This window comes from Sorghum bicolor, chromosome 9 (genome assembly GCF_000003195.3).
Source record: "Sorghum bicolor cultivar BTx623 chromosome 9, Sorghum_bicolor_NCBIv3, whole genome shotgun sequence".
In the NCBI taxonomy this organism is placed as follows: Eukaryota; Viridiplantae; Streptophyta; class Magnoliopsida; order Poales; family Poaceae; genus Sorghum; species Sorghum bicolor.
The window spans coordinates 2,652,271-2,676,847 of NC_012878.2; the positions used below are offsets into that span (position 1 = coordinate 2,652,271).

At 44.9% G+C, this 24,577-nt stretch overlaps 4 protein-coding genes across 4 annotated transcripts; 3 read left to right on the top strand and 1 right to left on the bottom strand.

Moving 5' to 3' along the window:
• LOC8071269 (glutamate--cysteine ligase A, chloroplastic) lies at nt 1–5,310 on the top strand. The gene is made up of 16 exons (XM_002439175.2): nt 1–321; nt 427–710; nt 1,263–1,413; nt 1,669–1,776; nt 2,156–2,248; nt 2,597–2,680; nt 2,854–2,922; nt 3,002–3,072; nt 3,155–3,223; nt 3,348–3,441; nt 3,581–3,670; nt 3,758–3,838; nt 3,998–4,090; nt 4,403–4,483; nt 4,587–4,656; nt 4,765–5,310. The coding sequence occupies exons 2-16, from the start codon at nt 448–450 to the stop codon at nt 4,851–4,853; spliced, it is 1,506 nt and encodes a 501-aa protein (XP_002439220.1). The 5' UTR covers nt 1–321; nt 427–447; the 3' UTR covers nt 4,854–5,310.
• On the top strand, nt 7,355–9,809 carry LOC8071270 (acetylornithine aminotransferase, mitochondrial). The gene is made up of 3 exons (XM_002439176.2): nt 7,355–7,948; nt 8,078–8,512; nt 8,857–9,809. The coding sequence occupies exons 1-3, from the start codon at nt 7,520–7,522 to the stop codon at nt 9,391–9,393; spliced, it is 1,401 nt and encodes a 466-aa protein (XP_002439221.1). The 5' UTR covers nt 7,355–7,519; the 3' UTR covers nt 9,394–9,809.
• On the bottom strand, nt 10,606–13,522 carry LOC8071271 (endoglucanase 14). Its single transcript, XM_002440478.2, has 6 exons — nt 13,458–13,522; nt 12,725–12,758; nt 12,313–12,441; nt 11,716–12,216; nt 11,447–11,599; nt 10,606–11,354 (listed from the first exon to the last, which is right to left on the bottom strand). The coding sequence occupies exons 1-6, from the start codon at nt 13,520–13,522 to the stop codon at nt 10,764–10,766; spliced, it is 1,473 nt and encodes a 490-aa protein (XP_002440523.2). The 3' UTR covers nt 10,606–10,763.
• On the top strand, nt 16,471–18,234 carry LOC8068172 (S-type anion channel SLAH2). Its single transcript, XM_002439177.2, has one exon. The coding sequence runs from the start codon at nt 16,491–16,493 to the stop codon at nt 18,069–18,071; it is 1,581 nt and encodes a 526-aa protein (XP_002439222.1). The 5' UTR covers nt 16,471–16,490; the 3' UTR covers nt 18,072–18,234.

The following is a 24,577-nucleotide window of genomic DNA, read 5'->3' on the forward strand; positions in this document are numbered from 1 at the left end:
CCTTCCCCTCTCCCTCCCCGCTCGCCGCCGCCCCGGCGGCTTCTTGCTTCCTGCTGCCGAATCGCCGATGCCGCTCCCGCGATTTGATGGGGGCCGCGCGCACTTCAACGCGCCGCTGCTGACGCGACGCTGACGCCCGGGCCCCACCACACCGCTTTACTATATAACTACTCCAGCACGCGCTGCCCCATCCCGGCCTCCCCTTACTCCATCCCGCACCCGCAGTTGTACTGCGGGCGGAAGCAGCCGCACACGCAGAGGCGGCGGCAGCAGTGGACGCCGACCAACCCTACCCTAGCTTCCGGGTGCCGGCGCGGCGAGGTGAGTAGTGGCTCAGTTCCACGCCTGGCGTATCGGATTCCGCGATTTCCCGCTGACTTCCCTTCCATTTTTTTTTTGTGTGTGTGTGTGGTGGATTTTTGGCAGGTTCGTAGGCGGTTGGATTCGATGGCGGTGGTGTCGCGGCTGGCAGTCGCGCGGGTGTCGTCGGACGGCGCGGCGCGCCCCGCGGCGGCAGGGGGGAGGAGGACGAGGACTGCGCTCGCGGGGGTTCGGTTCCCGCCGGCCGCCAGGACGGGGAGGACGAGGCGCGGCGGGGCCGTCGCGGCTAGCCCCCCCACGGAGGAGGCGGTGCAGATGACGGAGCCGCTCACCAAGGACGACCTCGTCGCCTACCTCGTCTCCGGGTGCAAGCCCAAGGAGAATTGGAGGTCAGAAGCTGTCCATATGTTGCTTTTCTTATTTTTTATTTTATTTTTTGGTTCGATACTAGTGGCAGTGCTGGAATGTTTGACGTGGACGCGTAATTCTTTTTTGTTGTTTGATATGATATACATATGGTGCGTTCTTATAGCCAACAGCGCTGTCTAGCTCTAAAATTGAGGTTACTTTCAATTGCCCCCCGGGGGTGCCGAACGTTTGAGATGGGTTAGTAATGCCTTGTGCCTTGTAATGATGAGCCGGGATCCGGCTCTAGTGCGTACTGTGTACTAGGATGGATTCATTAGTGTGATGATCACTTGGCTACCATTTCATCCTGTAATTGTGTTCAAGTTATTTGAGTACCAACAATTTGGTCTCGTATTTATTGAAGCTGTCTTTAAATTTTCGTTTTAAAAAAAGGAAAATATATTTTGAGCATCGACAATTTGATCTGGTATTTATTTGAAGCTGTCCCTGTATTTTTTTTTTAAAAAAGAAGGAATATATATTTCAGTTGGTTGTTCATTTTATCCTCAAAGTGCATGTCTGTCCCTTTACAGAATTGGCACGGAGCATGAAAAGTTTGGTTTCGAAGTCGACACGTTACGCCCTATAAAATACGATCAGATTCGTGACATACTGAATGGGCTCGCTGAGCGATTTGATTGGGACAAGATAATGGAAGGAGACAATGTTATCGGCCTCAAGCAGGTACGGTTCCATTTGCTCCTTTCCCTTTTGCATGAATGTGGCCGCTATATATCATCCACCAACAATTGAAATTTTATGGAAAGGGCGTTATCATCCATCAACAATTGAAATTGGATGCAAAGGGCGTTGCCCATCCTTTCGATGGGTCACTCTCACTCATATGCTTTAGTTGACACAGCTTAACAGAAAGTTGTGCAGGTTTTTCTGATGGCTCTAGTTTATCTTTGTAACCTGTCTGATTTGTATGGGATGTAGGGAAAGCAAAGCATCTCACTAGAACCTGGAGGCCAATTTGAACTTAGTGGCGCTCCTCTCGAAACATTACATCAAACTTGTGCTGAGGTCAATTCACATCTTTATCAGGTAACTTCTCTTACTGACATTGTATTCCTTGTAGAGCATCTTACGGAAACTATGATCTTAGCTTGTCTGTGTTTTTGTTTGACATTTTATAACACTGACCATTCTTTTGCCAGAGATGATACAATAGCAAACTTGTATTGCAAACCAAATGTTAACTGACACCCCTGCCTGCGTACCATGATAATTCTGTTGAGAACTATATCTTTAACTCGAGCATCTTATTGGAGTTCATTTTGTAGTTTTTTTAACATGCTGAGTTGCTGACTTGGGTCTCATGGGAAAATCTTCAAATGCATGGCACCACATTGTATTGTTTCTGCAAGACTCATGCATTTCAGTGCAATTAGGGTATGACCTCAAAGTTTGCCTGTTCTTGCAGGTCAAAGCAGTTGGAGAGGAAATGGGAATAGGATTTCTTGGGCTTGGCTTTCAGCCGAAATGGGCACTGAGTGATATACCAATAATGCCAAAGGTAATTCTGTCCTTTATCCTTGTAAACTTCTTTTTTAACTTTGTTTTTGTTCCTGGACTGTTAACAACTGCTCGCCAGTCACCTCCACCCATGATACTTGTTATGACTTTTAAGCATAGTAATATAGTATTCTTGATACTAAAATAGTTACATAAGATGCTATCACTAGAAATGCTGTCTTCTGGTACATTTCCCATTGCTGACACACTAGACTTGCTAGTTACCCGTCTAATGTGTTGATCAGTTAGAAAAAAAGACAGCTCATACTGTAGCCCTGTTCAAATATGCCTTAGGCAATGACTGCTTCTGTTTCCTGTAAAATCTGACAAATCAATCATTGGTTTGTAGGGAAGATACGAAATAATGAAGAATTACATGCCTAAAGTTGGTACCCTTGGTCTTGACATGATGTTCCGGACATGTACTGTGCAGGTGAGCATATTTCTATTTCTATGTGTGGAGTGCCATTTTCAGAATAACAGTACTCTTTGTTTGAGCTCATCTAAAAAATACTTGAAACTCTATCTATGACATAAGTTGATTCATGAAAGAAGTTAACTGATTATTATGATAGTCTTGACAGAAGTTCACTCTTCTGTGTCCAGGTTAATCTTGACTTCAGTTCAGAACAGGATATGATAAGGAAATTTCGCGCTGGCCTTGCATTGCAGCCTGTGGGTATTTTTATTGTCTTGTCTTCTGTGATAATTTATTTCCTTGTTCTCAAATCATGCTGGCTTGTTCATTTAACAGATTGCAACTGCAATATTTGCCAATTCTCCCTTCAAAGAAGGAAAACCAAATGGATTTCTCAGCTTAAGGAGGTATTTACTTGATAGCCATTCAGGGCATACATAAGTTAATTTCATTATCTCCAGTTATTAAGACAGTTGATCTTATGTGCAGCCATATCTGGACAGATACTGATAACAACCGTGCAGGGATGCTCCCTTTTGTCTTCGATAACTCATTTGGGTCAGCATTCCTTTTGAACTCCCCCGCTCGTCCACCTTGAGTGCCATTGATTAATTGCATCATTTCCTTTAAAGATATTTTCCATGTGAAACAATCCTGATTATAGTTTCTGTTTGGGGTGCAGGTTTGAGCAATATGTGGATTATGCATTGGATGTTCCAATGTATTTTGTGTATCGAAATAAAAAGTATATTGACTGCACCGGAATGTCGTTTCGGGTCTATTTCTATCCTTGATGTCCTTTTACTTCTATAGTACTGTACTGTAAAGATTTTATATTTTTTTAACCCTCCATTTACAAGACACAGTGCTTGGTTTTCATTCATAAAACTCATTTGATTTGTGTTTATTTTGCAGGATTTTATGCAAGGAAAGCTCCCACAGGCTCCTGGGGAGTTGCCTACTCTTAATGATTGGGAGAACCATCTAACAACAATTTTTCCTGAGGTTTACCCTTTTATCTCTTTTACAGAATGGTATATCTGTCATTGCTAGGTATCGCAATAACTCTTGTCCTCTGTATTCTGCTCGCAGGTTAGATTAAAAAGATACCTTGAGATGAGAGGTGCTGATGGTGGCCCATGGAGGAGATTGTGTGCACTGCCTGCATTTTGGGTTTGTGACCTGCTTTTTTTTTTTACTTTATTTTGTATTTCTGTGCACTGCCTCTGACAGCCACTAGTTAATATGAATATGGGCTCTCTATGGTATTAGTTTATTTCTAGTTTTTGCTAGAAGTTTGATTCAGATTTCTGCTTTTATGCGAGTCTACAGGTTGGGCTGCTGTACGATGAGGAATCGTTACAAAGTATTATAGACATGACTTTTGATTGGACAAAGGAGGAAAGAGAGATGCTAAGACGGAAGGTATCTCAAAATAATTGTGCACCATTCTTTCCACACAATTTGGTTTTTCTTTTTCCTTTTCCCCCCTTTTTGTTGGTGGCTCATTTTGGGTCTCAACTCTATAGCCTACCCCAACTTGCTTGGGACTAAAAAGATTTTTTTGTTGTTTGGCACAACGGAAAATATTCTTGATAGGGAACTAAAGTTTGGTTTGCCTCACAACTACAATTGTCAAATAGAACTTTACCATATTCTTGTGATTAGAAATTGTCTATTATAGATAAGAATAAAGTCTAGCAGATTTAATTAGTTTTGCTGTGTTACACTGATCAGGTACCTGTGACTGGTCTGAAGACACCATTTCGTGATGGATATGTAAGAGATTTAGCTGAGGAAGTTCTAAAACTGGCCAAGGTTAGTAAATTAGAGTACTTTGCTATGATTAATTATTTTCCCCCGAAGTAAGGCCAAGTTGAGAGAAATGTTTGTAATAATGTTTATGTTGCGCTAACCCCAGAGTGGACTGGAAAGAAGAGGATACAAGGAGGTTGGTTTCCTTAGAGAGGTTGACGAAGTGGTGAGAACAGGTAATGCTATTCAGCATCCTCTCGTGACTGACCATATTTTAGCTTTGCTGCCACCAATCAATCAATTGTTCTGTCTCTGAAGATCCTAATCAACTTACCTTGCTACAGGAGTGACACCTGCTGAGAGGCTTCTGAATCTGTACGAGACGAAGTGGCAACGCAACGTAGACCATGTTTTCGAGCATTTGTTATACTGATGACGCCGCCGCCGCCAACGCTGGACAGAGCTTGTAGATGTACCCTAATACAGAAACTCATCTGATTCATTCAACGCCTGAGTCGGAAGGGCTCAGTTCAGGCACAGGAGCACGCACAGCTTTGGTTAGTTGTTTGACGGGGGAACCGCTGCACGCCTGCACAGCCCGGTGATTTGCTTACAAATAACTTCGCTTGGAACGGATCACTGTGCTTTGACTTCACCCCCTGTGTCTCCAGGGAGATGGAACAAACCACTGTTTGTACCGGCCCTTTTTGTTTTTTCTTCAGAGATGAAAATGCCGTATGGAAAATAAGTTCCATCTTCTGTACGATGGGAACTGCTTGCTTTTTTTTTACCTTCTTTTTTTTCATTCAGGATTGTTGGGATGTTTGTGCGGGGTTAACATGCTAGAGCAGTTTCACCTACGATAAATAAACTGATCGTTTGATCAGAAATATGCAAATGTGCAAAAAAAAAAAAAAAAAAAAAAAAGCTAACCTGAGACCCATTCATGGGCCACCCAATCTGATCTGCCCCAAAAAACCAACCCGATCCTAACCTGACCTGACCTGAAGTTTGATCAGATCTAGACATACACGATAACTTTGTTTTGACACATGTGCTCGATATTTTTCTTGGGCCTATTTGGAATGCACAAATCATGCAAGAATTCTATAGGCACCACATTCCAGATGTAGTTACGTTGCTGCAAAAATTAATAGAACGTCATATGAACGTTTCTACACGATAACCATAGTATGAATTGATAGAAATTGTAATCACCAATGTGCATGCAAAATTCGAGTTTGAACAACAACTTGCACGAGGAGAAGATAAAGAGAAGTGAACGTTTGAGTTCTTGTTCAAGCTTAAATTTTGCACACATATATTATGTCCACCTTAACTCGTCGTTTGTGCGTGTCAAAACTAAGTAGTCAAATCGCAGCAGGCCTGCCGTGTTGGCGAGGAACTGAAACCAAACTTTGAAACGTGTTAGTCACTTGTGATCCGAGACGGCTGCGTGCGCGACTGCTACCAACCGTGCCACCCCTGCACATTGCACCTACTCTATCTTCTTGACACAACTATGCACAACGGCCTAGTATTTTCTCGTCCCAAAGCTTCTCCAGCACATCTTGCGATCGCAGAACTTCAGCAAAAGCCCTGCCCTTCTCTAAGTGTCTGTTTAAAATATATGATTTTTTATATGATTTTTTAGTCCCTGTGTTTTTACTATGAAACTGAACTAATTCCTGTAAAATTTCTGTGCAAATTATATGAAATTTCTGCGTTTCAAACACGTCGATGAGTCTTCTTCTTCTTCTCTCCTGCTCCTCCTAACTAGGGTCTAGCTGGTAAAATCTGAGTCCCTATACTAAACTCTAAAATGGACTAACCGTCCTTGCACGTTCTGTATATGTACACAAATATGTCGATGTCTATAGGACGTGGACAAGAAATACTCCTAGTGGGAGGGGCAAGGTCAAGGATTTAGAGCGAGGGTTTGCAACTTCATCCTCTTCTTCATTGAGTTTTAGGTTTAGATGGCTCTAGAATTTTGGTGTGTTCTTCTTTTAGATGTAATGTATCACATATTGGTAGCGTGGTATCATCCTAAGATGTGGGAGCACCCGATTTCTCCCCTATAGCCATACACTCGGTGTTCAAGTCATCTCGCTTGAGCCTTCATCGACTCCAATAAACATGAATATCTTATCATCCGACATGCATGCGCTACCAATCTACCTTTAGCTTGGAAAATATTTGTGGCCGGTTATGTTTGTCATGCTTATGTTATTATTAAGAACTCATCGTCTTGCCATAAGTGTTAGAGAGTATTTAGCTGCCAACCATAGCCCGCTGTACTTAGTTGTGACCACGACTAAGGTGTGGCGCTAAAAAACGACGCCACAACTGTGGCAGAGTTTTGTGCTGCAAAAAGCTGTGGCCGCCTAGCACGAATTGTCAATCAAGCAACATTGTGGCATGAGTTTGGCAGCCATGCATGTGGCATGGAGATTGTCAGCAACCAAACATCCTCTTATTCTCTCTACCCTAAAGTGTAGCTTGTTCAGTTATGCATCTAGATATACATTATACAATCTAAGAAAATTAGAATGATATAAGTCAAAACTAAGAGCATCACTAAGAGACTCTCTATATTCTTCCTAAATAATAGGAGTAGAGATTTTGATAAAAATTTATTTTCCAACAACTTCTCTAAATGGTCATCCAAATATAGCTATTGTCTATTCTAGATTTTTCGCTAGCCAAATATAGAATATAAAAATGACTCTCTAGAGTGCATATGAAATTTAGCAAAACTGTTGAAGAATGAAAAGATATAGAAAACGATTTTTATGCAAATCACTCTCTAAATAATGATTTAGAGAATGAGATTTAGAAAGGCTTAACAGAGTTTTTTTCTCCCAAAGTTAAGTAGTCACATAACCAAAGTGCTTTGTTGACTGCTCTCCCCCCTACTCCCGTCCCGGCTACTCCCCCTCCGTCTCACTTCCATGCGGGTGATCCCAAGCAATCCCCTTCCTTTCCGATATCTTCTCGGAACCCTACTCCCAAACGCAAAAAAAAACCCGGGTATCGAAATCCCCACGCAACGAGACGCACGCGCCCCGCACGCCGCCCCACAACTCGCAATCCGCCATGACCTCGCTCCAGTCCTTCCTCGCCATCAAGCCGGCCGCCGCCGGCTGGGCCGCGGGCGCGCGGCCCGCCGCCGCTCCGCAGTCCCGCCGCGCGCGCGTCTCGGCTTGCCTCGCGGCGCCGCCGCCGCCGCCGACCACCGCGGCCTCTGCCGTGGGGCCGGCGCGGCGGGAGCTGTCGGCCGCGAGCCGCGCCGTCATGGACGACGAGGCGCGGTACCTCGTCGGCACATACAAGCGGTCCCGCGTCGTCTTCGAGTACGGGCGCGGGTGCAAGCTCTACGACGTCGACGGCCGCGAGTACCTCGACATGTCCGCTGGCATCGCCGTCACGGCGCTCGGCCACGCGGATCCCGACGTGTGCGCTACCATCGCGGAGCAGAGCGGTAAAATCGTCCACGTCAGCAACGTCTTCTACACTACACCCCAGGTGGGTGCCCCCGCAGTCCTCCCCCTTCCTTCTCCCCGCGCTCGCTCACCATGTGTTCGACGCATTGCTCCGTCCGGTCTGTTTTCTCCGGTTGGTTCACCAGCTGAAGTGGCTCGCTGTCGCATGCAGGTGGAGCTCGCGAAGCGGCTCGTGGAGGTGTCGTTCGCGGACCGCGCTTTCTTCGCTAGCACTGGCACGGAGGCCAACGAGGCGGCCATCAAATTCTCCCGCAAGTTCCAGCGGGTCGCCCACCCGGACAGTGACGATCCGCCCATGGAGTTCTTGGCGTTCAGCAGCAGCTTCCATGGCCGAACCATGGGCGCGGTCGCGCTCACCAGCAAGTCGCAGTACCGGGAGCCCTTCGCGCCCGTCATGCCCGGAGTGACCTTCGTGGATTACGGCGATTTGGAGGCGGCCAAGAAGTTCATACAGTCCGGTAGGGTCGCTGCTGTGTTCGTCGAGCCCGTGCAGGGTGAGGGTGGTATTCACAGCGCCACACAGGAGTTCTTGCAGGGGCTGCGGGAGGCCTGTGATGAGGCGGGAGCCCTCTTGGTCTTTGATGAGGTATGGTGTACTCTGCCACAACTCTGTTATGTTCATATTGACAACCCCATGACACTGCTAGTAATTCATGCTTGGTTGACAAAGTTCGAAACATTCACAATTTTGTTGTAGCTATGCATTCCATTACCAACTTTAGGAATACAAGAGCTAAGAGTTAACATGGATATGAAACTATGAGAGTCTGCATTTCTTATCTCTTATCTGAGTTAATATGTTACTTCTATTATACATTCCTATTGTCAATTCAGCAATACATCATGATTATTCCATAGTTTTCAAGCTGCATCAACCTGTGAAGTAAGCAGTCATCAGATATAATGGTGGCATATGGTTTCTAAACGCAGGTGCAATGTGGTTTCGGGCGCACAGGTTACCTTTGGGCCCATGAGGCGTATGGAGTAGAACCAGACATCATGACCTTAGCAAAGCCATTGGCCAACGGTATTCCGATAGGTGTTGTCTTGGTCAAGGAGAAGGTTGCTGCAGCCATAAACTATGGCGACCATGGTACAACGTTCGGCGGCGGCCCTCTTGCCTGCCAGACTGCGATAACCGTGTTTGACAAAATCATGAAACCTGGGTTCTTGGCTGAGGTGTCCAAGAAAGGGGAAAACTTCAAGCAGCTCCTCCGCACTAAGCTGAGTGGAAACCCACACGTAAAGGAGGTCCGTGGGGTTGGTCTTCTTGTTGGCATTGAGCTAGATGTACCAGCTGGTCCTCTGGTCGACGCATGCTTGGACGCTGGCGTCATAGTGCTGACGGCCGGCAAAGGCAATGTTGTGAGGCTGGTGCCACCACTCATCATCTCAGAAAAGGAGCTGGAGCATGCCGCGGATGTTATAAGGGATTGTCTACCGGTGCTTGATGTTGCTGCTGCTTAATGTTCGCACTGGTCTTTTATCAGTTATTGCTAGGGTGATCCAACCTTTTGGGAGATTCAGGTAATATATATGGTGGTATATGTCCGTGTATGAAAACATGTTCCAAAATTTGGAATCGAATAATTTCATGTCGGACCAATATTAGAGTAAGCTGTTTACAGCATGTTGCTGTTATGGGAGTAAGAGAATTATTCCACATGTTGCATGTTGCTCTTTTGGGAGTAACAGAACATCTTTGCTACTGATTACTTGTCTTAGCTCAACTCCTTGCTAGAGGCAAAAACCTTGTAATACAAGGGTAGTCTCAATGTTGTAGTGTCTTATATAGCAAATAAAGAGTAGAGGGTAGTCTCAATGCTGTGTCTTACCTACCAAATGAAGAGTAGAGATAGAGAACTGGTTTCTTCATGAGGAAATTATTTCAGCGTGATGATGTCCAAGGTTACGTGCACCTTTAGCGTGAAAGTATCGTGTGTGTGTTTTTTCGTGATGCCCCCACGCACAGGCACATCAGCACTCACGGGCTTATGGTTGTGATGATGAGTTTAGAGAAGCATCTATGCATGGCCCTTTGGTAGGAAGCTAGAGCTGTCGTGTTTGTCTGAGCTGGGCAAAGATGACCTATATGGATGAAAATGGGATAAATCTCCTTTTAATATTGTCCACCCGAAAGGAGTTCAAATACCGCTTTGTTTGCCTGCTGAATCTACTAGTCATTCAACAATATTTTTCTCTCACAACAAATCTAGTAGACATTTAATATCCGTACTTAATTGTATTCAATACTAACTGTATCTGAATCCAAAAAGAAACAAATACCCATATCCATAATGTCGCTGTGATCCAATTTCATCCCAATAACCCCTACAATGGACGCTATTGATAGCTTGGTTATATTTGGTGTCATTGTGTTCCTTTGCTTTGCTCAATGTTGTCGTCTTGAGGTAGTTGTTTATTGATCGTCCTAAAGTCATCTTGTCGCAGTTGTGTTGTGGTCTTGTGGATGTTGTGTCAATATGTTTGTTCGTTTTTCCTATTTTTCCTCATAAATAAAATTAAGATGCTCTTCTTCTAATAGAGCTTTAATAAAGGTTCTTGTTGTCCTTCCGAAAAGAAAAAAAAAAGATTAGGGGATATCAGGTTTCTATTTGGATTTTTGGAATGATACATTGGGGCCAATGGCCCTTGAAAAAACAGATTTTGAAACTGAGAAGTGATTTTATTGGATATCATTTGTGGTCAATTTACAAGATTTCTAAGAGAGTAATAAATCATAATTGTTCAGCATTGTCACCGAATAATCCTCTAAACGCAAGCAACCTCCTGCTAAAAAAAGATGGAGAGCCATGTCAAATCTCATCCTCACTTCCTCAGTTCCGTTGCGAAAGCCTGGCAAGCACTCCGACCATGGGCGCGACGGTGACGGTGGACGGCTCGGTCTGCTGGTAATTCTGCCGGGAATCGTCGTACCGGTCGCTGCCATCGGGCCCTCCGACGATGGCGCCGACGAGCACGTTGGGGTTGGGCCCGTCCCTGCTCAAGTAGCCGAACCCTCCCTTGCAGGTGACCTTGCCGGGGCTGGACTTGATGGACGGCACCGACGCGCCGCGGTGGTGCACCTGCTCCGGGAACCTCGTCCCGTACCCGACCATGTAGCTCATCCTCTCCGGGTTGGCGCCCAGGATGTAGTCCGCCTGGGACCGCGCGAACGCCAGCAGCTGCGCCGCGCCGCCGCACCGGAGCGCGGCTGCGGCGGCGGCGGCCGACGCCAGGTGGTCGGCGTGCGCGGCGACCACGAACGCCGCGGGGGTCACGTACTGCAGGTTGTTCCACGACTCCAGCCACAGCACGCCGCCGGGGCTCAGCCTGTTGTGCTCCAGCACGCCGCAGAGGAACTCCTCCAGGTGCCTCTTCATCGCCGCCGCGTTGCCGGCGTCGGGCAGCTTCCCTTCCAAGATGAGCTGCGAGCAGCAACATGAATCAATGGCGGATTATTTGCCACGGTTGTTAACTAGCATCGCATCGCTATAGGTGTGCGTTCTCGTTCGCTTACCTTGGCGACGAGTGCTTGTGCGCCGACGAACTTGTTGTCCCATGAGAACGAGGTCTGCGCCCCGCCGACGTTGCCGTCACCGGCGATGAAAGCCTTGTAGTCTTCACCACCGGTGGCGATGAAGAGCCAGACTGCAGCCCAGATCAACTCGTCCTGTCCCATTGATCGTCGATCATTGATCCCAACAAGAACATTGCATTACGTGAACAATTTTCAGAAAATAATGTTTGGATCAAAATTTCCATGGAATTTTGAAGTAAATAAATTACCTCATCGCCGCGGCTCGGATAGAATTTTGCAGCCTCCGGCACGCTGTTCTGGTAGAGGCCACGGTGGATCTTGGCGAAACGGAACAGCTGCTCGGCGTGGCCGAGGAGCATGGCGCTGAAGCCGGGGTCGAATTGGCGGAACGCGACGGAGGCGGCGGCGAGCGCGGCCGCCGTCTCGCCGGCGACGTCGGACCCGGGCCGGGAGGCGTCGACGCTGTAGGACGTGCGCGGGGTGTCCATGTCCTCGGGTCTCTGCCAGCACGAGTGGTCCGAGTCGCCGTCGCCGACCTGCACGTACAGCGTCTCGTCGGCCGCGTGCGCCCGTGCCAGGTAGTCGGCGCCCCAGCGGACGGCGGCCAGCGCGTTCCGGAGCTCCCCCGCCGCCGCCAGTGGCCGCTCGTGCTCCACCACGCTCCATGCCAGCATCGTCACCGTGAACGCCAGCGGCAGGCCGAACTTCACGTTGTCGCCGGAGTCGTAGTAGCCGCCGGTGAGGTCCACCTGCGTCGCGCGATTGCGTCGTCAATTCGTCATGCTGGGAAATGCAGGTGTGAATGATGTGCAGCAACGACGACGACGAAGGTGCTTTGTGCGTACGCCGTGGTCGCGGCCGTCGGCGAGCGCGGAGTCGCCGCGCCACTGGACGCGCTGGTCCGGCGGCAGCTTGCCGGAGCGCTGGCCCTCGAAGTAGAGCAGCGCGTTGGCGAGGGCGGCGCGGTAGTTGGGCTGCTGATGGGCCTGGAATTGGCCCAATAAGCAGAAGAGCGCCACCGCCAGCCCACCAACTGAAGCAAGAAGCCGCGGCGGCGCCATCTCTCTCGCGATCGCTCTCGATTCAGTTTGTTGGATCGATTTCTTTTCTTGGTCTTGGAAATTGCTATGGTGGTGGGTAAGTATTTATAGGCAGATGAACAGAGAGTAGAAATGGCCACATGAAAAGAATAGAAAGAAATAACACCACGAATTTGAATAATAAATCCAGCAAAAAATAGACTGTAAATAATACTACACTATTTACACGGCAGTTACTATTTATTGTGAATCTGAAATCTCAGGGCATGTTGGAGCCAGGTGACTTTGCATTGATGGTGTTACATAGAGTAAGGATACCCTTTTAATTTCAGGATTTTATGCTTTCCGTTTCAAAAAACAATCAGAGAGATATTCTAGCAGTAGCAATTCATTATTTGTTTTTTTTGCTTTTTGGATTATAATTTGGATTTGGAGAACGAGAGAGAATGTATGTAGTATGTAATATGATCGCCATTGATGCCGTCATGGAGATTGGAGTAGCAGGTTTGCATCCGTCGAGGATTTGGTTCCATTTATTTCTGTCTATATTTCTTCTTTGCGTTTTAATTATCTGCCGTCATGCGGTTTGCAGTGGTTAATCCCTGCGGCATTAGTTGCTTAGGGTCTGTTTAGATGCAGCCAAACAGCCAAAACTTTTAGAGAAATGTCTAAACAGGGGTTTGTAAAACTTGGCATTAAAAATTTAGAATTTGGGACCTTAGAGCCCAAAACTGTATAAACTTGCTTATGGACTCGTATCTTGTGTGTTGCAGACCAAAAAATTTAGGAAGTATCTAAACACCTATTTGAATGTAAAGTTTATAGCCAAAAATTTTGGGATGTAAAGATTTGGGATCTGAACAGACCCTTAATTACACCGATCCAAACTTGGCAGTGTGTTTTTGTGGGCTGGAGTTTGGGCCCTGATGGGCCACCAGTTGATCTATTACTTTTCCCTCTTTTTACCATTCGGTGTCCCTTGAATATCTGCTACACAATGATTAATTGTAGCCATTTTTTCCCGGAGCAATATATACATCCATCTATTTATCTAGTGTTCTTTCGGTTCTAAATTAGAGCATCTCCAAGAGATTAGATAAATTATTTTCTAAAGGTAAATTTAGTTATTGTTGAAGGAAAAATGTTTCCAACACTATAAAATGACTCTTTAAATTCAGTAGCTTTTCATCCCATCTTATTCACTCTCTACTTTTGGATAGTCTACCTCACTAGCTATTCTTTATAGAGTCTGTTGGAGTACTCTAATATTTTTTTGTCAAATCTATTTTAGAGAGTAGCTAAATCGGTAAATTTGGTTAATATTTTTGGCTAATCTCTTGGAGATGCTCTTATAGTTGACTTTAGTTTTTTATAAATCAAATTTCTCTGACTTTTACTAAAATTTATAGAAAAAACACATCTACAACATTAAATTAGTTCTATTAAAATCCACACTAAATATTCTTAATAAGTATTTAATAGAACCTGTACAAATGAATATGTCTTTCTGCAAATTTTTCCAAAATCAATGAAGTTGAACTTAGGTCAAATTAATGGGCAATGCTAAAGTAAAGATAATCTATATACTATCCTACATACTATAGATCTTTTTGTGATAGCAAACCCTTTTCATGCTAATCTTCATAGGCTAGATATGATATTGTTCTATTCTATATACTATCCTACAAACTATATTTCTTTTTTTACTATGGGCTAAAATGTTAATTTCAGTGACCAAACTCTTTTCATGCTAATCTTCATAGGCTAGATATGATACTGTTCTATTCTAGATACTATCCTACAAATTATAGTTCCTTTTTTACTATGGGCTAAAAGAAAGTAATTTTAGTGAGCAAATCCAAATTCCAAAATTAAAAACAGCTTCGAGTACAAAAGCCTTTTTGGTAACTTCCAAGCTTCTACAGTATCTGAGGTTTCTTTTAATAAATCAAAATTTAGTAAGGTTTGTTTTTATATATTTGATTAGCTTTATGGGGTGAAAATCTTTATTTTTGTCCAAATATTAGAAAGATATTTGAAGTGTGGTATGCGGATGTGAGTAGTAGGAGGGGAATGGGAAGATGGTGAGATTATACAAAGCATCCCAGTACACAAGGAAGACAAATTCTGATGATGGTAAGAGGATAAGGCAAGCTGCATTGTCAAGTGTCAACATACTTCAATCACAAGCTTTGCAAGTGGTTTGATGAGAGAGATGGGGATATTTGCTCATGACTGATAAATGTTTATGTACTTCATGCATCAGGAGGTTGTAATGTAGCCTACTGTATAACAGCTTGGTAGTTGATTCTAAATCAAGGTATTCTCAGTTGTATAGATGGATGTGGTTTCCAATTTGTGCCGGTAGCCGAGTAGTGGAACTTTCAATTAAAAAAATACCAGAATTTTAATGTGAATTACAATTGCTCCTTTATGAATGAGTTTTTTTTATATATTCACGTGTGTGTCGCACGTGCATGTTCACTAGTTTAAATAAATTATCATAATTAAATAAAACTCCACATGCGAACTTCACATTGTTGTGATTGTGAAACAAACCCACGACTTGTAAATCTGCCAGCAATAGCATCTCAAACCTCAATTGGAGTGCACCCAAAAGGTGTTCTCAGTTTAGACGACAATGACAAGGACACAGTGAGATATCTCTAATTCTAACCTTCAGTTGTAGCCCAGCCAACAATGGGGTTTCTGGCCGCTCTACTGGCACCTCAAAGGAGAGAAGAAAGGCACCGCCAGGGGTGCATGGGTGGTTATTAGGGACGAGGACAGCTGTTCGCCGGTGAGGACACGACGTGACATTTTTTGAGGCAATCAGCGGGGAAGTTCTTTACCTATTTTTTCTTTTTATAGAAATATGGACAAAAGAATACAATATGTACAGAGGTGGTACAAAGCCCTCACGGCCAAAATTAAAAACTCTGGAAGAGACTAAAGCCTATTCTCACACTAAATTTTCAAGGGTTCTGCAACTCTCCTCTTAGCCTTGATGCAAATGAGGCTAAGATCCTCTTTTAGGACCAATTTCCATTCAACTAAGTAGAGTGCTTTATTGTAAAAAATAATTCCATTTCTGACTTTCCAGATTGACCAGCAAGCCGAGATGAAAATTTCTCTGAAGATGTGACTTCCAAAATCTGTTCTAGCTTTGATCAGCATATCAAGAGGTTGGAGGGATGTGTCCCAGTTAATGCTTAACAGATTCCAACAAGCTTGGCTGAAGTACATTCAAAGAATAGGTTGTCACATCACCTATTAGATAGGGTCCGTGCCCGTTTTGGATCTTAAATGATACCCAAACCAAGTTTATCAGGGAGCCAAAAATGCAAACAGAGAGTTTGGAGACCTAAGTGATATTATGATCAAGTTTAAAGAACCGCCCATAAATTTTACTCTTTTTTTATGCTTTTGTATGCCTACATTATACATTCTCCAAGCAGACGAGAGCATTTTCCCTTTTTTATTTAATTTCTTCCCAATCCTATTCCAGATAGACATGAACATTTGTGGCTTTTAGTCGTACATTGATGGAGATATATGTTGTCTTGGACTCTTGGTTCGCGTCGGTTTTAGACGGTGAGCCGCGGCTTGAGAACGCCGGCGACCACCATTACCGCCGCTGTTGTATCCCATTACAATTCCAGTACTAAAGTTGACCTCGTGGCATCTAAAACTGTTACAATATATAGAGATAAGAAGAGATGTAGATGTAAGAGATATATATTTAGTTGTAGGTAGAGAACTAGTAGAGATAGAGATTTTCAAGATATGCACACATGGTGACATCCATGGCTGCATCAAGTAGCTAGAATTAGAGCTACAACTTCTCCAGTTCTCTCCTGTAATAATCTGGACGCTTTGGCACTGCGGCGGCATATCCACTACCACTATCGAGATGAGCTACACATTGCATCGGTCACGCAAGCGATTCTGAGCCGCCATTGCCAAAAGCAAGAGCATCCGGGATGGCGGCGGGAATGGACGGCGCTTCTCCCGTGGCCAGGAAGGAGGCGGACGTGGCGGTGACGGTGAGTGCGCAGGCGGCGGCGCACGGGGATCAAGCAGCTCACGTGCAGGAGACTGACATTCCGTACTCCATCGCATGTAGCGTGCCGTTGTCGCCGTCTGGGCTTCACCTCGGTGCGTGCACGTCCATCTGTAGCGACGGCGACGCCGTGCGCATGGCGATCAACCTCAGCGAGGAGCCATGGCGGGACCGCCGGTTCGATCACTTGAAGACCTTCTCCAGCTGCGTCGAGCGCCAGCTCTCCACCCTTCACCCTCCGGCTCCGGCAGAGATCGAGGTCGTCGCAGACTCGAAGATTATCTCCGAGGAGGAGGAGGAGGAGGAGGAGGAGGAGACCGACGACGGCGACGGCGAGAACGAGGTCCCCAGCGCCGACCGATACTTCTCCGCCCTGCAAGGGCCGGAGCTGGAGACGCTGAGAGCGACGGAGGTGTCGACGCTGCCGGACAACGAGACATGGCCGTTCCTGCTACGGTTCCCGGTGAGCGCATTCGGGATGTGCCTGGGCGTCAGCAGCCAGGCGATGCTGTGGAAGTCGCTGGAGACGGAGCCCTCCATGGCGTTCCTCCATGTCAGCCCGGCCGTGAACCAGGCGCTCTGGTGGGTCTCCGTCGCGCTCACGGGCTTCGTCTCCGCCGTCTACCTGCTCAAGGCGGTGTTCTACTTCGAGGCCGTGCGCCGCGAGTTCTGCAACCCTATCCGCGTCAACTTCTTCTTCGCGCCATGGGTCGCCTGCCTCTTCCTCGTCAAGGGCCATCCGCGGCCGGTGGCGGCGATCCACGACAGCCATGTCGTCTGGTACGTGCTCATGACTCCAATCCTGCTGCTGGACCTCAAGATCTACGGCCAGTGGCTGTCCGGCGGCGGGCGGCGGCTGTCCAAGGTGGCGAACCCGACGAGCCACCTTGCCATCGTCGGCAACTTCGTCGGCGCGGTGCTGGGAGCCCTGGTGGGGCTTCACGAGGCCCCCCTCTTCTTCTTCGCCGTCGGGCTGGCGCACTACGCCGTGCTGTTCGTGACGCTGTACCAGTGGCTCGACACCAACGACGTGCGGCTCCCCAAGGAGCTCCACCCGGTGTTCTTCCTCTTCGTCGCCGTCCCCAGCGTCGCCTCCATGGCATGGGCCAGGCTCTCCGGCGAGTTCGGCTTCGCCGCCAAGATCCCCTACTTCATCTCCCTCTTCCTGTTCATGTCGCTGGTGGTCCGTGTCAACCTGTTCTTCAGAGGAGTCAGGTTCTCGCTGGCGTGGTGGGCGTACACCTTCCCGATGACGAGCGTGGCCATGGCGACCACCGTGTATGCGTCGTCGGTGAACAGCTTGGTCAGCCGGGCGCTGGCGATCGGGCTCGCCGGGATCGCGTCCGTCACGGTCACCGGCGTGCTGGGGGCAACCATGTACCATGCCTTCGTGCGCAAGGACCTGTTTCCCAACGATGTGTCCATTGCCATCAGCATGCAGCGGCCCAACAAGCCCAATCACGCAGTGGCTCAATTGGCCCGTTGCATCCCTTTGAGCTGAGTTCAATTTGTACTCTCGTAGCCAGATTGTTCTTTTCATTGAGAGAATTATTTCCTTGGCCCTATAAAAGGTGCCTCTTAGTTTCTTAGCCTTGCTGATCGAACTTAGTTATTTTTAGCCCAGATTCAAGTTTTGTTTGGTTTTATGACCCTTCCGTTAGTTTGACAAGGTAACGAGGTTAAATAGTACATGAAAAGACTATTTTGCCCCTAGCGCTGAATGAAAAAGAACAATAGTGTGGCAGAACCGTCCGAAATAATACATTTTTGGAGTACTTGTCTTCCATTGAACACTAAGTATCCCAAAAGATAGCTATTCCAGTCAGCTCTGTCGAGCCCACCCAACGGAAGAACTCGAAACAATCCACGTTTACATCCAGAATCCAATAATAAGTAATACTTAATCCATTTCATACAACAAGTCTCGAAATTTATTTATTACAATACCAAAGTTCAGAGTCCACAAATATAACAACGGAAATAAATCTACGACAACGATACAAGGACATCCAGCTATGCCCACCAGCGGAATCCTCCACACAGAGACCACTCCTCAAGCTGCACCTGCAGCAGGGTAAAATAAACCCTGAGTACACAATGTACTCGCAAGACTTACCCAAAGAGATATATTCCCGACTCTCAACGATTATGAAAGGCTTTATGGCTAGTGTGCTATTTATTTTGCAGAAAGCATTACTAAGAGTTCATCCTTAGATTTCATTTTATTTAGCTGTCCATTTTACTTCATTAGCTAACCATTCTAGGTAAGCATATATGTTCTACTTTCAAGCAAGAGTTGAGCAAGCAGAACCATTTTTACCAACATCTACAATTCCACATTCTTACTACGGTGCTGGACAATAGCCAAGTCAAACCGCTGATAACAACGACGATTCGTGAATCAATATATCCCAGCTGGGTACCCCGAAATACACGCCTCGTCTGCACCCCAGGTACAAACAAGACCAACCAACTGCACTCCTGTCGAGGGCTTTATGTCCCCGTGCAAACTTGGACCCTAAGCCCCCGCACATAAGGCCCGGCCTTACTACGGTGCTTAGACCTCCACCTGTCCCCGTCTCCAATCAGTCGGTCCGAAAAGAGCCGGAACCCATGACAAAAGAGTAATGAGCCTTCTCGCTCCCATAAGCAAGTATGTGCTCAAGATAATAAGTTTGTGACATGACCACCATCAACAGCAACGGATGGTCCTCGAAAACAGTGTAACCAAGCTAAGCCCGTATCTGCGGACATAATTTCTCACACCGATACCCAAACCACATCCCTCTCCCAAGTTATACGTACGTTACATCATGGCCATACTGAAAGGCGACCAGGGAATAAACTGCCGCAAATGCCAACGTGTATGATTAGGCTGATTTTCTCGACCTTTTAGCCACCACGTTGTTCACACACTTCCTGTGCGTGTGGTATGCTTTACATAAATTTAGCAAACATATATATGGTTTGACTCGACCAAGTAGATTTTGCATTCGGCACTGCACTATATATATATAGAAGCACACGACACACACAAAAGTTTGTGTGGTTGGACGCAGCTGCCAAAGGAAGGAGCCAATAATCACGATACTGATCTGAAAACTATCACGGGTGGACCCTATAGCATTATGGGACCTTAATAATTTCACTAAATAAGAATTATGGCCACTCAAAACAGAAATCCGAGTGATGATGGTATGTGCCCTCGCTCCCTTGATCCCTAGGTCCCATCTAGTGGTAGAGCCAAAACAAAAAAAATCCCTAATGATACTTATTATTAGGTATAATTATGATCAAGTACACTAATCATGTTGCTTCTTTGAATAAAGAGGTGATTAATAAAGAGGTGTAACTTAACTTTGTGATGCACACGCACGCACGGCCGGCCACGAATCTTGCATTGCAAAACCTGAATGCATGCAGAATATCTTGAATTCTCATCAACCCAACATTAGTGCACATGACAATAAGCTAGCTAAAGTATACAAGCAACTCTGCAAAGTCCTAATCAAGAAAATGACCATTCGATTTTCCGCAAAGTGGAGACAAAAGCAGCTGATCAGAGTGTCCTCTCGTGCTCGCCAAACATTATTCCACCATTTCTTATTCTGCTGCGGTTAGGCCATGGCTTTCATCAGCGATGATGTAACGCTCCTCCTAGCAATTGTTATTTGTTTATGACGCTGTTTGCCTTGGAAGGACTCCCATCCCACGCATGGTGGTGTTGAGAGGCGAGCTGTTTTCTAGCTAGCTGGTTTGAAATAGTTGATCGAGGACCCTGACACTGCAACCGGTAATGTGTGTGTTATGGCCTTTGCATTGCTGGGTCAGGTTGTGCTTGGGTTAGGTTAGTGGGATTACATTGGCAAAATTAAAAGGTACCTGGCCGTCAGTTGTGGAACTTGGCACTTCCATAAAAAAAACTATGCCACGACCAATACTATCAACCTAAGAATTTTGCTATTGGCACCCCAAAGCCATATCTACCTATATCTTTTATAATCCTAAACCCCACTAGCTATATACTTCAACATGCGATCTGTCCAATTCAACAATGCACTATCACGTACAATTAAAACCCATCAGTAGTGTATATATACATGCAACTATAATGTCCATGTGAGCAACACACACAAGCATTTTATTATATGAAATTTCTGCGACAACGCACGGGGTATGCTTCTAGTATATAAAGTACACAAGCACAAAAGTTTGATGGCGCCAAGGATAACAATTGCCCACGGAAGAAATCCAATGGCTGAAAATGTAAAAGTTGTTTCTTGTCCTAAAGATGTCCTTATATATGGTCATTTTGTAACGTTATGTGTTGAATTTACGTATAATTCTCCTAAACCGTCCTACCGGAGGCTTTAATATAATTGCCGCTAAGCAAAATCTACCGCTTAGAATAAATGAGCAATATATGTTGCTAAGCAAAACCCCACTACTCTATTTCTCAGCAATTCTGTTTAGCCATATCATCCTAAGGGTCCTACCATGCCACATGAGGTCCACTTCCTCTCCCTCTATTAATACGAAACTGCATGGTCCGTTTCTTTGCTTCCCTCACCCATCATGTTCATCCATTTTCCAACAATCAACAGGGCTAGCAATCCATGGCAATCAATTTAAAAGAAACCAAGAGCCTCCATCCGAATCATCTAGCTTATATTTTTGCTGTATAGTCAAAAAGTCCAAAGTGCTCACGGCCGGCATAGCAGATAAAGTTATTTTTGCCCTTATAAAGACATATGCTCTCACTCTCTCTTCACCACTGAATTTGCATTAAAAAGTGTGTAAACACATATCTTAATATAGTCCATTGTAACAAGTATAGGGGTAATGGGTCTTCCCATGTGCAGCAGCGCAAGATGGATTTCGGCCACAGGGCGGGCAGTGGGAGATACATGGAAGACGCGCGTACAACACCTAGTGAGAGACAAATTCAGGCAACAAGGACATGGAAGGAGAGACATACAGTAGTGTGGGATGGAGCTTGCTTGCTGCATTCGCAGCTCTATATATATATATATATATATATATATATATATATATATATATATATATATATATATATATATATGGGAAATATCCTGGTTGCATGGGGGATATCTATCACCCACGGTGGATAATGCACCCCCCTTATTTTTGGACAGACTACAACTTACACGCTGCTGCACATATGTTGCCTTACTTCTTTAGTAAAGTTCAGAAGACAAATCTCCAATAGCCGCTGCCGGTCTGGATGACTACTAAATCTAGATAAAAAATGACTAATTGCACAGTTTACTTGTAATCTATCATAAGAATCTTTTGAACCTAGTTAGTTCGCGCCTAGGCAATTTGTTGTCGAATACAAACAAAAATGTTTTACAGTTTCTATTTTGCAAAATCTTTTGGAACTAAACCAGGGCCTTGTTTTAGTTCTGAAAATATTTTTGGATTTCGATAATGTAGCTTTTTGGTTTTTATTTGACAAATATTATACAATCACGAACTAAATAGGCAAGATTCATCTCATGATTTACAGACAAACTTTCTAATTAGTTTTTATTTTCTTCTATATTTAATACTCCATGTATGTACCGCAAGTCTCGATGTGATTTAGAATCTTGAAAGTTTTTGGTTTTTGAGTGAACTAAATAAGATCAAGGGCACAATATAGTACATGGACAACAACCTGGACACCCTAAATCTAGAAGGTGGACCTGCGTTGGTCGCCGTTGCTGCCCCCTCCGACACATTATATAGATTGTTTTGTCACTCACTACAGACAAATAAGAATTCACATGCACCGCAAACAGTAAAGCTTGTTCTTTTACCTGCCACACGCGAGACAGGAATCACTGTACAAATGGCAGGTGCAGCTCTAGCATTTTTACACCTATTGTTTGCCAGTGTCGACGCCCAGTCCTCAAAGCTGATGCCTGGCGCACACCCTCGGACTGTAGTGTTTTGGCGCGTCTCTCCTAACGACAAAATTTGACCAGCTTCATTGTTATGACTAAAAATACACCTTACTAAATCACATGAGAGCATTGAAGCAGGTATACAACAAATCATAACAATTGAACAAATCATAACATTGAACATTCTAGAGAAACAATCTTCTAGCGTGATTGAAGCACCGGGGTACATATCGCACAGTGTGACCATGCCCCTAGGGACAAACTGCACAAAAAAAAACCCGAAATGTGCATGCAGTTCAAACAATATGTTGTATCGTGCTACAAGAAAGCAAGAGAAAACGGGTTATCTAACGCTTACCAGCCTATCCAGATCCCCAGATGACAAACGCAACAAGTGGTACCCAGGTAGGAACCCAATGCCATCCACCTGTTCTCCCTGTTACACAACACACAACTGGGGGCTTGCAAAACATTCGATTCACCAGAGAAAACAAAACATAGCAAAGAAACAAACATAGTTCGAAAATCAATCAAACAAACTACCTTTGCCTGGGCGGCACCCATACTGTTAAAAATAATGAGCACAAGCAAGTGAGCACACCTACCCCTCTCTCCCTGTATCCTTTTTATACACACACGAAAGCAAGGATGTTGAAGCAAGCGAATGGACCACTTACTCAAAATGAGCCAACATCCTAAAAAACATGTTGCTTCTTTCTATATTAAGTAATTCAATCAGAACCGTCCAACACAACCGATGGCGCAAATCTGGAACGTGGTGCGTTATCACCCTTGGGGGTGACGGCTATCCCCCATGACATAAAATCCACTCTAATATATATATATATATATATATATATATATATATATATATATATATATATATATATATATATATATATATATATATATATATGCTTTGAACTATAAGAACTAGATCTATTACCATTTGTTATCCATGTCTACCATATGGTCCAAAGAAGCTAGATTCATATATTTTCTTGGCAGCATAAGAAGCCAACATCAAGTAGATTCACTCAAATAATCCTCCTATAAAGCACTACAAGAAGTTGTGCAGCAACGCGTGGAGAATCGTCTAATTGATCTAAAACTAGCTAGGCTATTATTATACTGATCAGGGATAACCACTAATAATGACCAAACTTCTGTTAATGCATGCATGCAACAAAAGTGGCGGAACACCATTGCTTGCTTGCATTGTTGGTCGCTAGATTTCAATCTATATAAGAGGAGGGAGATGTGATCGAGGAATGAAATGAAGTAGAAAATTAAACTAAATAGCGATATATATAGATCGATCAAGTGGATGTCGACATGCTGGTGATTAATAGACAATAGATCAAGAAGTTACTACTGTTGTTGTCCGGACACCACGGTCAGGGTGCTACTATCGTCTGCGCCGAGCCTAGGCAAGGACGGCAAGCCCGTCGACGCGGACGGTAGCAACACCTTGACCATGGTGTTCGACTACTTCATCGCCAATGGTGCCGTGTTTAGGTACGGGTTGACATTTAGCTTTCTATTTGGTTTCAGATCGGTTCTTTAGTTATTGAAAACATTTGATTATGGAAATGGGAACCAGTTGGTTCAAAAAAGATTAGGAGTTCAATTTTTGGTTTAGTTTTGTTCTAACCGAATTAATCACATTTTCCTAGCAGAGATTAAGACAAAAAATCAAGTTCTAAATCAAATTTCAGCAAAACTACCTCTACTTTAGATAATAATATAATTGATAAGGGAACGATAGCAATATAGTAACACAAATGCTGAAATGCATACCAAAGCTAGAAGCAGAGCTCACACTGGAGGGTCGCATACCGATGTGTTAGCACGTTTTATTTGTAAAGCTACCTACTGGGAAAGTTTGGGTAATGTGTCAACATGTTTTAGGTAATTTTCAAGTGCATTAACAACTTAACGTGTTAGAGCACATGCAGATCATGTCACTAGCAAACTTTTTTTCTCTAGGAAATGCTAAGCTAATATAATGTTTTTCTATCATCGACCCATAATTTTGACACTACTATAAGATGCATTCATCAGTGTTTACGAATGATGGAATATTTGTTGGCCATTA

Excerpts from the sequence above, each read along its gene's own strand:
- LOC8071269 (XM_002439175.2), top strand. The coding sequence starts at position 448 with ATGGCGGTGGTGTCGCGGCTGGCAGTCGCGCGGGTGTCGTCGGACGGC. Across the intron at positions 711-1,262 it reads AAGCCCAAGGAGAATTGGAG|AATTGGCACGGAGCATGAAA; the intron begins GTCAGAAGCTGT and ends GTCCCTTTACAG. Across the intron at positions 3,073-3,154 it reads GGATTTCTCAGCTTAAGGAG|CCATATCTGGACAGATACTG; the intron begins GTATTTACTTGA and ends TCTTATGTGCAG.
- LOC8071270 (XM_002439176.2), top strand. The coding sequence starts at position 7,520 with ATGACCTCGCTCCAGTCCTTCCTCGCCATCAAGCCGGCCGCCGCCGGC. Across the intron at positions 7,949-8,077 it reads TCTTCTACACTACACCCCAG|GTGGAGCTCGCGAAGCGGCT; the intron begins GTGGGTGCCCCC and ends TGTCGCATGCAG. Across the intron at positions 8,513-8,856 it reads CCCTCTTGGTCTTTGATGAG|GTGCAATGTGGTTTCGGGCG; the intron begins GTATGGTGTACT and ends TTCTAAACGCAG.
- LOC8071271 (XM_002440478.2), bottom strand. The coding sequence starts at position 13,522 with ATGGCTACAATTAATCATTGTGTAGCAGATATTCAAGGGACACCGAAT. Across the intron at positions 11,600-11,715 it reads ATCCGAGCCGCGGCGATGAG|GACGAGTTGATCTGGGCTGC; the intron begins GTAATTTATTTA and ends TCAATGGGACAG. Across the intron at positions 11,355-11,446 it reads CACAAGCACTCGTCGCCAAG|CTCATCTTGGAAGGGAAGCT; the intron begins GTAAGCGAACGA and ends TGCTGCTCGCAG.
- LOC8068172 (XM_002439177.2), top strand. The coding sequence starts at position 16,491 with ATGGCGGCGGGAATGGACGGCGCTTCTCCCGTGGCCAGGAAGGAGGCG.